The sequence below is a fragment of the Dermacentor silvarum genome, chromosome 11, assembly GCF_013339745.2.
Source record: "Dermacentor silvarum isolate Dsil-2018 chromosome 11, BIME_Dsil_1.4, whole genome shotgun sequence".
Lineage (NCBI taxonomy): Eukaryota > Metazoa > Arthropoda > Arachnida > Ixodida > Ixodidae > Dermacentor > Dermacentor silvarum.
Window position 1 is genome coordinate 2,598,075 of NC_051164.1, and position 12,968 is coordinate 2,611,042.

General features: G+C 47.3%; 2 protein-coding genes across 2 annotated transcripts; one reads left to right on the top strand and one right to left on the bottom strand.

Moving 5' to 3' along the window:
• Positions 1–3,895: 3,895 nt before the first annotated feature.
• Positions 3,896–8,725, top strand: LOC125941548 (uncharacterized). The gene is made up of 6 exons (XM_049659046.1): positions 3,896–4,103; positions 5,027–5,145; positions 5,462–5,652; positions 6,848–6,971; positions 7,533–8,221; positions 8,678–8,725. Exons 1-6 carry the CDS (start codon positions 3,955–3,957, stop codon positions 8,723–8,725), a joined length of 1,320 nt encoding a protein of 439 aa, XP_049515003.1. The 5' UTR covers positions 3,896–3,954.
• Positions 8,726–9,445: 720 nt separating this feature from the next.
• Positions 9,446–12,768, bottom strand: LOC125941593 (uncharacterized). Its single transcript, XM_049659195.1, has 5 exons — positions 12,754–12,768; positions 11,981–12,121; positions 11,466–11,528; positions 11,322–11,381; positions 9,446–10,632 (listed from the first exon to the last, which is right to left on the bottom strand). The coding sequence occupies exons 2-5, from the start codon at positions 12,006–12,008 to the stop codon at positions 9,521–9,523; spliced, it is 1,263 nt and encodes a 420-aa protein (XP_049515152.1). The 5' UTR covers positions 12,009–12,121; positions 12,754–12,768; the 3' UTR covers positions 9,446–9,520.
• Between the last annotated feature and the right edge of the window lie 200 nt (positions 12,769–12,968).

Sequence of the window (12,968 nt, forward strand, 5' to 3'; positions counted from 1 at the left end):
AAAAATTGGCCTCGGGCGACGCGACGGTACGCTACATACATAGAGACGGACGCAACAGGCACTCAAGACAAATGCGTGGGTGCAATGCCTTTTTTCAGTCCTTTAGAAGACGTAATTTTCGAATTACAAGTTTCTGATATGTTCGTCGTTCGCGCGTTCTGCCGGCGCCAGCAGCACACCCCATGTTATCACTCTTGGCAATCGCCCATCGCGTTTTCAACAGGCGTGAGTACCGAAAGAAGGTATATGTTGTTGCGGAGCCACAAGAAACGTCACAGACTTGTCCCTCTAAGATTCATTACACGCCAAACTAACTTTATCACCACGGCCGAGCTGCTTATCGCTAACTGCGTCACAGCGCGCTGTGCGGCCAGCGTGCCTCAAAAGTACCCCAGAAAGTAACGAAATTACTTTTCAGTAATGTCTGGCGTCAGAGAAAGCGGCACAAACTTCTCCTATATAGCAAGATGCACTAGACTATGCACCAGGGCCGAGTTATAGTTCTCGCTAACTGCGACACGGCGCCCTGTGCAGCCAGTGTGGTTCAAAAACCGAAATAAGTTACAATAGTCCCATAGGAAGCGTCGGAAACATGTCTCAGCACGATTCATTTACTCAAATTAACTTTTCCAGGATGGCCGAGCTGTTTTTCGCTAACTGCGTCTTAAGTCTCGGTCCCGTGCCGTAAGCCTAATTGCGTCGTAGACTGTGAAACAAGATTTCTCACCATGCCGTAGTCCAATAGTGCAGTGGTGTCTTGTCCCAGTGCAGAAGGAACGCAAGAATACGCCGAGAGCCCAATAAACCAGGTTACATTTAAAAAAGAAAAAAAGAAGGAGACAGACGGGTCGCCGCGCGCTTGCACCCATACGCGCGCGCAGCCATCCTCGCTGGCTTCGGGGGAGTGTCTGGCGGATGACGCATGTATCTGGCGCGTCATTGACCTGTGGCTAGGTAAGGCAAGGAAAATAAGTCGCAAAGCTTAAGTTAATTTATACGCAAAACGTTTTAGTTTTCGCGGCAAAGAAATAAAAAAAATAAATCAATGCCTGTTAACTTAAGTTCACTTTCTTTTTTTTCGATGCTCGCGGCAGCTAACGTTCGGTGTCAAAAGTATAGCGTGACGTATGGTGACGTGTTTCCTGTTGCCAGTTTTTGCCGAGTGTCCCCTCTTGTTGAATTTCTTTCTCTATGGGCAGGCCTTCTTTCGGCAGCGAAGTGTTGTCATGAAGCCTCTTTCCAGGCGGCGTGCTGATATCTCGTCGTGATGATTCGCGAATATTCTTCGATGGCGGAGGAACATCTTCGGCATTGCGTCGTACAGCAACCGCACCTCCATGGGTTGCTGCTTTTAGTTTCCCGGATAGGGGCTCACGGACCGGCCCCTGGCTTCGGCCAGTGTATGGTTGGCGCTGCGGTGACAGGTAGCGTCCTGGTGACGGCGAGCGTGAGGGTCGTTGTGGTTGGAACTGGGCTCCGGCGACGTAGTCGGCGATGTCACGTGGCCTCTCGCCAAGCTGTGGACGTGGCGCATTGACGGCGAACCCTCATAGGCCCATCTCGCGGTATGGACATCGGTGGTAGACAAGACCAGCTTCCCCGCAGTGATAGCAGAGCGGGCGGTGGTCGGGGGCGCGCCAAATGTCCGTCTTTCTCGGGTAGCTGCGCTGGATGACGGACGGGCGTGCTGGCGGCGGCGGTGCTGGACGTCGGAACTGCGGCGTTACGGGACCCTGGCGCGAGCGCGGAGGGGGGCCTTGACGACGGGCGACGGCGGCGTAGGTCAGCGCTTCCGGCTGGGGTTGCGGCGATTGCTGCTGTACATCGGGAAGTCCAAATCAGCGCTGAACTTCTTCTTTGACGATGTCGGCGATAGATGCCACTTGAGGCTGCGACTAGGGGAAGAACTTCTGCAGTTCCTCGCGAAGGACCGCTCTGATATTCTCGCGCAGGTCGTTGCTGCCAAGTGCTTGAACGTCGATGTTGTTGGCGGCCAGCGTTCGGCGGTTATATTGCCTTGTCCGCATGTCGAGCGTCTTCTCAATGGTTGTGGCCTCGGAAATAAATTCAGCAACAGTCTTGGGTGGGTTGCGCATCAATCCCGCGAAGAGCTCTTGCTTGACACCCCTCATCAAGAAGCGAACTTTTTTTCTCTTGTGGCATGTTGGGGTCGGTGTGCTTGAACAGGCGAGTTATCTCCTCCCTGAAAATCGTGATCTTCTCGTTGGGCAGCTGTACCCGGGCTTCTAGGAGAACTTCGGCCCTTTCCTTGCGCACAACGCTTGTAAAGGTCTGCAGGAAGCCGTGGCGGAACAGGTCCCATGTTGTCAAGGTCAACTTACAATTCTCGAACCACGTCCTGGCAGCATCTTCCAATGAGAAGAAGACGTGGCGCCGCTTGTCGTCGCTGTTCCAGTTGTTAAATACAGCGACCATTTCATACGTCTCCAGCAAGCTTTCTGGATCCTCAAATGTTGATCCGCGGAACGTCGGTGGCTCGCGGGGTGCTGTAATGCCACCTAGACACTAGCGGAAAAACGCGCGCGGCGCGCCGCCGGCGGCAAGACGCGCGCCTCGAAAGCAGCCGCGAAACGGGTTTTTGTTGCCGCGGCAGGGATCGCTCCTGGACCGATTTCTTGCGGTTTGCCGCGTGCCGCGGATGAAGGAGACCAATGAGAGCGGCCCGCTTCCGTGATGTGTGCGCGGGAAACAGGTGCCATGCGGACCCGCCCGACCGCTTGTTTCTCGTTTCGCACTATCATCTGCACGCGTGAGCTCCCGGATAGTTCGAGAAGGGGAGAGGAGTCTAGTCTGTCACGTGATTGCTACAGCGGCGCGCCGCCGGTTGGTGTGGCCGCCCTGTCGCTGCTGCGTTTTGCCGCCGGCGGCGCGCCGCGCGCGTTTTGCCCGCCGCTAGTGTGTACGTGCCATAACACGATCGGTGTTGGCGGCACTGGTGCTGTCATGGTTGATGCGGTCGTCGTGGCCGTGCACTTCTGGTCTTCTCGGGAAGAAATCCGTACTCCGTGGGTTGGTTTTGTAGCCTGAGCCTAGCTCGATGCTCCGGGACAACGTTGGTACTCTCTTCGGGGTTCAGGCTTCGATCACGGCTTTTCGGGGGCGTCCGCTGCATGGACAGAAAAGCACCTCCACCATATGTTACGTAGTAGTGACGCTGAAGAAAACAGTCCTAAAACTGTATGAAGAAACTCATTCTTTATTGGGCGAACCTGTGCCCACAAAAGCAAGCTACACTCAAAGCACAACGATAGGGCGAACACAGTCGGCGATCGTCAAAAATCTGATCAGCGGCGAAACGCGTCGGCTTTTATACGTGAGTCATCGAAGGTTCTAGATGAACCCCTGGGCCGGCATTTTGTAGCGATGCCTTTAAAGTAATAATGCCTTTTCGCGCTTATCGTACTTTGTCAGTGGTCGGAGCGACGGTCCGCTCGCGTTATCAACGGGATCCGCCGGCCGTGAGCGGTGGATGAGAAGACTAGAGTAGAATAATTCATAATGCCTCGCTACAAAATCGCGGCCCTGTGCCCGCGTGTCTTCCAGAAAGTTCTAGACAATCCGCCTTTTGCATGTCTGTGTGGCGCCCTCACGCGGACACCGCAAGAAACGATAAGTACGGCATCGGGTGGCCGCCGCTGCTACTGGTAGTATGGCGTAGACTGGCAACGACGCGTGTTGCGGCACATATATTTACGTAAGTCTGCGCTCTACAATCGGTAGTTTCTGCGTTCGTGTTCGGGAATGGAACCTGGGAGTACGTACATACCCGGCGGCTTCTTTGCCGTAGCGAACGGGTGGACGAAAAGCCCAAACGGGATCAAGATGCCAAGCGACAATCAGCTGAGTGCTTTCTTGGCGGCATGTGGATCGAGGTTCGCAAGACAAACTGCGAAAGGGAAGAAATTCACCGAAGAGGGTTATGTGCGCAACATCATGTTTAATAACTTGTGTTCCACATCCCCGTATGGACTTCTCCGAAGTATATGCCTACCGTCAATGAAAGGCGGCTACTACATCGTACATGCGGTCATAGAGAAAGGAACGGGCGACATACTGGCAGGCCACTGTCTCTGCCCAGCCGGGTGAGTACAAGTTTTGTTTATCATGACATCTCGCATGTGTATACGTACTGGCTCTCTGGTTTTACCGTTTTGTGTCGTCGCCAGGCCAAGCTTTGGAGGTCTACTGTTCTTAGAGCGCGTACGTGGGCTCGCTGAATGGCAGTGCGCAGCGATTAGAACGCGATACTCGGAGCATGTGGCTGCAGGCACTTTTCGCGGCACTGGTGAACGCCAGGTGATCGTTGGGGGGCCAAATGCAGTCACAACGCACGTCAAAGGGTCTTGATTTCATCGTATGCCCTGATGCCTCGGCTATGTGTCCCCAGCGCGCACCGGCAGCGCAAGAAAGCGCCGACAAGCCGTGTTCTCCTATGTCGCGTTTCGAAAAATCGCTGTGCACTTACATACTTCGGGGTGTTCGGCACGCGTATCTCGTGGCTAGAGCCGTGTCAGCTACGTAGTGTTTGCTGGCATGCACGTCGCGTACGATTCATCAACTTTTGGTCAGCCGGCGCCAAGGTAAAGCGGCATGCCGTTCCTGTCAGGATCTCATTTGCGTCGCCAGTGTCACTTGTGCAAAATCGAGTACCCGCGCGGTACACGAGAGATTATAGACGAACTTTTTAAAGCCAGTGTTCAATCACTCTGTTTACTGCAGCATTTACATAGGACCTGTAGCTTGTTTTCACTGCAGTCAAGTTTGGCAAGGTTTATGCAAGACTATCGAGACCTCATAGTTCTTATGCGCAACGCTATCGTGGCTATACTTGCATGCATGTGTGGTAAGCAAGTACAGTCAATCACAACGGGGGAAAGTTGTGCCCAATAATCATTATTGAAAAGCATGTCTAGGCTGTCTGATGCACGTTGCCCAGCTCTTTCTCTATGTTGAATGCCTTGCAGATCAGCACTAATAATATACACTGTTACCATGATTCCTGCAGCCTCAGTGGAAGCTGCCAGCACGTTGTTGGCCTGCTGCTCACAGCTTGCAACCTGGCACCACAAGGAGAAGACACAACATGTACGGATGTCCCCTGTGCATGGATTGTGCCCCCTCAAGGTAAGAAAAATGCTGTATACTGCTAAGTGACGTCCCTCCTGTCTGTATTCCAAAGTGTGCAACTCTGCCTAAAATAATTTAAATAGGAGTCCTTTTAGTCAGTTATGCTCTCTTCATCTACCCTGTCTGCCGATTTCCCACAGTGAAGTTGCTGCCTATTTTATAGTAGAGATGACGGTATAGCCAATATCTTAGCCGAATATACCTTCAGCAGGGTTATTAACTGCTTACGTCAAACAGTAGTTGGTAATCTAGAGGTTGCTGGGGATAGTTTGAGTGTTTAAGCTGTTTTTGTGCTTGTAATCTGTATTTTCAGCCAAAAAGCAAGAACCAAGCTTGCCGCTTTCGGAAATTTTGTTTGAGAGCAGCAGGAACAGGAAGAGAGTTTATGATCCCACACCTGGACTGTTGCCAGCTGACCCTGCCAACTTCATCAGCAACTTGCAAGAAATATCTCCGAGCTGCCTTCTACTCCGCTATGCAAAGAAGCCCAGGGCGGCAGAAGAAGTACGTAATATCTTAAACATCATTCAAAAATGTGACACCGTGTCTTTGGAGGAGAAGCTAAAAAACAGACAACAAACTGATTTTCAACTTAGTCTTTTTATTACAAAACAGAAATGCATACATATTGCACAATGAAAAGCGAGAGCCATGAAATAAGCAAGAACAGCGGCACAGAGCAAATACCAATGATAGCGACCTGCTTTCATCGACATTGTATGTCTGCGCACTCGAAATAGCACTTCTTTCCGCAATAAATTGATATAGGGTTTGCTTAAATGTGATGTGCCTTTCGTACCATCTCGACTGCTTTTATGGTTTCACATGCACGGTGATCATGTTTGTTCAAACGAGGGTGTGCAGCAAACAGAGGTCAAACAAGGGCATGGCTGTGAATGACTTAAAACTTTTTTTAGTATTGCGCTTATTATTTGCCCTTGCGCTGCGGTAATTTGTTATTTGCCCATGTCCCCCCTTTAACACTTTCTCATCTAGCCTCTGTAGCAGCTGACACAGGAAATAAGGATCCTGTATACTACTTGCCTTCGGCATTTCACGTAATGGTTTAAATGCCTGACAATGCATTAGTGTTTGCATTTTATAACAGGACAGATTTACCTATGAAGACAGGACAGTTAGTGTGAAGCAGAAAAACTACTTGTACTCATACATGCTGCCCCATCTTCCTTAATCAGTGCAAAACGTGGTGCATGGAGGGTATTACTGATACCTGGTCATGTATGTGAGCTTCCCTCTCCACCTGATTTCTATTTGCCTGCTATAATTTTTGTTCTTTTCCTGTGCATTGCTTTTGCTACAGAAGCAGGTATCCTGCTGCTTTGAGGTGACCAACCAGTGCATTGAAGCTTATCAGCCACAATGTGATTGCGAAATTTCTCCAATGTAATTGTAGAACATGTCTTGACGATGCCTCTTTTTACCAAATTCCTGTGAGATGTTGCGTAAGGCAGCCGTAGTTTCTAGCTCATGCATATAGCATATATGACTGAGTCGTAGCCCTTATCACTGCGTTGTTAACCCACCAGATAATCCACAGTGCAGACACTGGTACCACAGAAACACATGCATACTACCATGTTAGCTCCTTTGCTCTTTCATCAAACATCATGATGGCCACACACGCAGTATGTGCTGTCGTATTGAAAACTACCCATTTTCTCTCTATGGTTCATTTCAGAGCACAACAGAGACCATCGCTGCAAAAGTAATAAATGATGGATGCTGCAACCAGCCATATATAGCCGACAGTGAAGATTTGCTGAGCATGACAAACTCGAGAATTATTCAAGAGAGATTTGATGGTAAGAATGAACACACAGAAATTCATCACCATAATGTTGAATTACACAGGCACATAGTTTTATTGAGCAAGTGTTATTTCATCGGAATACATGGAACTACAATTCTGCGAAGTAAACATGCAGAGGGAGCACGTGCTGAAACTCCAGACCGAGTGAAACCAGCCGTACAGCTCTTGCATAAAAATAAGCCCTTACTGTATTAATGGTAAAGTAAATAGCACAACTGTCAATTTGTAAATATTACACTTGCCTAAGTGATTAGATGCAACTCAATGAGGCTAGAAAGTTACAGAAAATACTGACGAGAGTTTAACTGACAACTGAGCTAGTTGGTAATCATTCATTGCAAGTACATAAGTGGAATGATAGATCAAGACATGAAAAGAAACAAGACATGCACCAATGTTCTGATTAGTCAGTGTGTTTTCTCTTAATGCAGCCTTTTCCATATTTGCATTGACTGAAAGTGTAAACCAAGTAGCATTAGTTGTTTTGCTTCCCTGCAGCTAATCACCAATTTGCTCAAGTTAGGTCACACTTTTTTGTCTTATGCTTTTGCAGCAATTCAGCCCCTGAGCCTCGACGACAGGGCAGTCATTTTAGAAAGCACAATGGGCCAGGCAGAGAACAAGAAGTGGCATCAGGAACGTATTGGACGGCTCACGGCATCAGTGTTTAAGAAGTTGCTGCGGTGCAGAAAGCCTGATGGTGCCGTAAGGGACGTAATGTATCCTCGCCAAGTGAGCACCGAAGCCATGCGTTATGGCAGGATTCACGAGGACGATGCCGTTAAAGCATACGAAGAAATAATGGCATGCAGGGACAGATATTTAACTACTGCATATACTGGGTTGCATGTTCATCCCCAGCACCCATTTATTGCTGCCTCCCCCGACAGACTTGTCTTTGAAGGGAGTGACACTGGTCTTTTGGAGGTGAAGTGCCCATTCTCCTTCAAAGGCAAGGGTGTCGTCGAAGCAGCAGCTTCTGCAAAGTGCTGTTTGAAAATATCTGGTGACAATATAGAATTGAAAAAAGATCATGCATATTATTATCAGATACAAGGTATGATGGGTGTCACAGGTTTGAAGTGGTGTGATTTTGTAGTATGGACAAATGCTGGAAGTGTAGCAGCCTCAACACATGTGGAGAGGACTCCCTTTGATGAAGTTCTTTGGTGTACAGAAATTCTGCCTGGGTTGCTGCATTTCTTCAAACATTGCATAGTGCCAGAGCTGCTCACTCGCAGAGTAAGCAGAGGACTCCCTCTTTACAATGAAAAAAAAATATATTGGATACAAAAAGAACACTGCATAATGCATCGTTTGACTGCGTTAAGAGGACAAGGTCTTCAATATAAAGTGCAATAAATGCTGGCATTCTGTACCGAAAAAGAGTTATGTTTTTCTCTGCTGGAGTATGCGGCTTATAAAAATTATGTTTACAGAAATTTGGTGCCCTGAAATGAGGGCAAGTACGGCATTTTGCAGTTAGTGTACCAGTGTGCATAATAGCGTTTCATCATGCTAAGTTATAATAGATGTCTTAAAAACCAATTTTCTCTTCGGAACTTGCGAAAAGTAGGGGGTAGCACTTTTAGTCCAAGAAATACGGTAGTTGAACAACCTTCTACAGATTACAGCACATGTAAACTGTAGTACTGGACAGTACACGCTACTGCACGAACTATGCAACAATCACATCAGTACTACATTCTCATTCTGCTGAGCAATTACTTGAAAGAGTACTGGTGAGCATGAATGTAAGGAAACTACAGAAAATTTTCATGCCAGTTACCATTCGAGCCTGACTGACTACAAATATGAAACTTGTATGTTCCAGTGCAATTTCTATCTGTTTCCTTGTCAAATGAAGTGTGTTCTATATTTGATAACTTCATGTACAGTGCTCCTAACTTATTTTTGACGAAGACTGTTTCTTAGGAAATTTCGGTTTCATTATTTGGCTCCAACATGTTTTCTTGTGTTATCTCCTTCATATTTTCTATGTTTTTGTTGCTTCACCTGCTGTATATTGATTACTCTTGTGTGTAATGTATACTGGACATGACACTTGTACTTGTCAATATATTTTTTTAATGTTTTATGCTTCGCCTGCTGTGTCCATAAGAGGGCTGGTCAAGCTTTCCTAGTTTTTACCCTGCTCCTCTGTTGATGATGGAATGTTGCTCTGTTGTGTTATAAATTGATAGTACAGGAGCCATGAGAAAGCAGGCATTTAATAAAGACAATAAATGAGCTTGGTACCTTTGTGTGGTCGTTTTTTTATTTATTGATGTTATTTCAATGTTTACATGTGGATAATGTGACTTGCTGTATTTGTCACTACAAGTCTCTCTCAGCCGCACCTGTTGACAGAAACAGCATACTATATGCCATGAAGTATAGTATTCAGCATTCAGTTCCGCACTAAGCTGGGGCAAGAAAATGCGTGGGAATTACCGACAGTAAGTCCAGTAAGGCAACACACAAGGCGACCACATTCGGGCCCTGTCTGTTTGTTTATTTATTTCACATATTGCAAGGCGTTCAACTAGAACTCTGCTCATTCACGGCAATAATCGGTGGCTGCAAATTAGACAGTAGGGCACAGGTCCTAAATATCTTGCCGGCGATGTCTAACATGTTGATAGGCACTGGCCTATCTAAAAAATGGAATTCCTTGATGCGCCTTATAACCCTTTCAACATGTATTCTAGCTCCAGCAATCTTTCGAGTAGCAATTACATCACTTGCAGAAAGCTGGTTTCCTTTCTTGAAGGGTGGGATATAGATCTGAATGGTTGGGGGGAAAATGCTGTCCAAGCGAAAGCCTTTGTCTACCATTACACCATCACCCGGTTGCAAGCGTTTTAAGAGGCCACTTCTCTCCACTATTTCGGTGTCACTAACGTGACCGCCCCATATCTCGGGAACAAAGCATACATAACCATCAGGTGTGACACCTACAAGTGCCTTGAAGGTATTAAAATGCTTGTAGGTTGAAAAAGTTTGCCTTTGTGCTTTTAACTTTGAGGACTTCTGAATTCTGACCTCAGTGCAGTCCAGAACCACTCTCGTGTTAGGAAAATCTGAAAATGCCTCTGGCATGTGTCGTTGTACTTCAGCTAAAGATGGCATCCGTGTTAAGGCATACAGCTCCTTATCTAAAAAGTTAATCCAGCTACAGAAAATGCGGCTCAGGCTAGATTGTGATATGCCAAACAACCTGGCTACTTCCCTTGCACAAACTCCCGTTCGTAGCCTGTACAAAACCATGAACAGTTCTTCTCGCTTTGAAAGCTGCCTGTCTTTTTCAATTTGCTGTTGCTGCTCATTCTTTTGGGGAACCCAGTACGCCATTCTCTGGGCATTCGCTTCGAGGTGTCCATACAAAGCATCAAACTGCGCTTTGCTCGTAAGTCCAGTGTAAAATTTAAATGCGGTACTATGAATTGTGTCCACAGAAAAGCTTTGCGATTGCAGCCTTTTACATCTGACTTCGAGCTCTTGAATTCTCTTCTTCATTGCAGTATGTTCTGCTAGCAGGCCGTTGAAACTGCTTGTGCTGACATTCTCTAGTTGCTCCTTAGCTGTGGCAGTAGTGCGACGCATCAGCAATGCAGCTACACCTTCACACTCCTGTGATGAAGTAGTGAAACCTGTACATGCAACAAATGCAAGGCAGGTTAGAATAAGTGCAATGTTATTCATGCTTTGGAAATTACTATTTTGAATCGCAGGTTTATATATGTTCGCCTTGTCGGCATTCTAGGGTCTCCATCTACATAAACAAAGTTGGCTGTCATGTATGCTTTTCAATATCACAAACAGTAATAGTCAGCGACAAGTCAAGCATGCAGGAGATGATTTTCCCAGAAAAAAGCGTAAAGCACCTGCCCTTCGTGCCTTTATCCTCCAAAAAGTTTCCTTAGACTGCACTAGGCACGAACAAGTACATCCAATAGTCAGCAACATTGAATTTGCTGCATTCATACGTCACACGCAAAAACAGTCTGAATGCCATGGCAACAGAGGTAGCGTGCAGCATAAACTGGTAGTTTGTATAAGGTCGAAGAGCGGACCTCACTGGCCTGTACAAATTAGCAATACAAATTATAGCACTATGATGTTCGGCTGTTTCTTCACCCGTTCTCGGTTTCAACAATTTTTAAATAACCTAACCTGCTTGTTGGCTGCCCTCCACCCGTGTGTGAGAGTGCCCCGGTTAAGAAGCACTGCAAATAAATTACAAGCTTGATTCCTTCACAGACAGGTGTCACTGAGCCCTGTCATTGACTATTGTGCATCATGCAACGTTTTAGATGGTTTATGTATGACAAGTGCTTGCCTGCTGTGCTCTCGGAATCTGACATGTCCGTCTGTTCCATCTCCACAGAGTCTTCATCACCTGAGGAAATAATGTCACATTTGTGTTGCGTTAGTATTCTTGTATAAAAGTAATGTAGCCTAGTTTTGCAGAAAGATTACTCACACTTTGAAGACGTCTCATTTGCCATTGAGTCCTGTTTTAGGTCTGCCTGCTTCTCTGAAACAGCTAAAGTTATAAAAAGACAAATCATTCAAGTGCATAAATTAAAAATGGGCACTACTAGCTCAAGTGAATCGCACTCATAGTCTTGTTTGAGATGCCTATATTTCTGCGTAGATAACCTTACGGAAAGACTAATAGGCAGGTCATTATTGTGAATGGAATTAAGAGCAATAAGAAATGAAGGCTTGTCAAGGACGCACGACCTTTCTACATTGACAGAGTGTGGACTAGTGGCCAAAGAGCTACACATTACCACACCTTACAAAGCGTCGATAAATTCATTCCGGAAAAAGCCTGCACGAATGCATATAATACTGTGACAGAAGGATACCGTACCAATGCTAGGTAGGAAGACGCGTCACTCGTGCGTCCGCAGTCAAATAGTTGGCATTTCCTTATCATGCAAGCAAGCGCATGCCACGATAACGTGCTCCGTTCGCCTCCGCAAGACATACCTCGTCGGTGCTCACTGTGTTGTTTCATACGCGCTGCCGTGCGTACATAGCGATGAAAAGCGTCCTTTTTCTTGAACTCATCGGTGTAAACAAACAGAGAAGGCACGTAATCAGGGTGCCTGGGCGAGTTGGATGGCGATCCTGCAAAACATAACCCCAGTGAATGTAGCATCACTGCGACTAGCCAAAGGGTGCACAGTACACATTCACCAGAAATATGCGAACACCGCAAGAGTTATGAATCAATGCGCGGCAATCACGTTGCCGCATAAAGGGCGATTTTTTTTTCTTCGCTGAACGGCAGAAATGAACCGTTAAGTCAGTCACGCGCCGGCCTTGCACTCTTTGGCATTCAGTATATTCTAGCGGCGAATGAACGAGGTTAAGCACACTTACAAGGATTATTTACGGGTATATATTTGATGGGCAAAGTAATCAACAACAGTGCGTTATGCCGAACGACGCGCGGACCCGGCTGGGGCGCGCGCTCGTCGGAGCGCGCGTGCGTTGACACTTGGTGAGCCATAGCTCGCTCTTTTTGCCGTCGTATACTGTCCCTTTGAAGCAGAAGAGGTACACAGCTGTGTCGTGCTGCTCAGAGCCGTAGTGCGAGCTTCATCACTGTTAATACACGAAAGCAACAGCTGCGGGCCAAGACTGGCAGTGCCGCACCGCCGCGCACTGAAAATAACTTGCAGCAGACGCCGCATCAGTTACTCGAATGCATAAGCGACGTCGCAAGCAAAATGCTCGTAGTTCGTTTGCATACGCACCTTTCACGAAGTGTTTTTCACACACCTTGCCGAACCTGAAGGCTCCCAGGGGCTGCCGTCTTCATTTTGGCGCCTCACAGCCCTGATCCATGCTTCACGGCGCTGGCGATCACGTTTCACCGATGGGAAGCGGAAGAAATGGATGTTGCTGCCGGGCACACCTCGAGAAGTACACCCATAAGCAGCACATGTTGACGGCATCGCGCTGACAGGAC

Bases quoted from the DNA above. Each gene is read 5' to 3' on its own strand.
- LOC125941548 (XM_049659046.1), top strand. From the start codon at position 3,955: ATGTTTAATAACTTGTGTTCCACATCCCCGTATGGACTTCTCCGAAGT. The intron at 5,653-6,847 runs GTACGTAATATC...GGTTCATTTCAG, and splicing joins AGCCCAGGGCGGCAGAAGAA to AGCACAACAGAGACCATCGC. The intron at 8,222-8,677 runs GTAAGCAGAGGA...CAATCACATCAG, and splicing joins CAGAGCTGCTCACTCGCAGA to TACTACATTCTCATTCTGCT.
- LOC125941593 (XM_049659195.1), bottom strand. From the start codon at position 12,008: ATGAAACAACACAGTGAGCACCGACGAG. The intron at 11,382-11,465 runs GTGAGTAATCTT...TTATTTCCTCAG, and splicing joins AAATGAGACGTCTTCAAAGT to GTGATGAAGACTCTGTGGAG. The intron at 10,633-11,321 runs GCAAGCACTTGT...TTGCATGTACAG, and splicing joins AGATTCCGAGAGCACAGCAG to GTTTCACTACTTCATCACAG.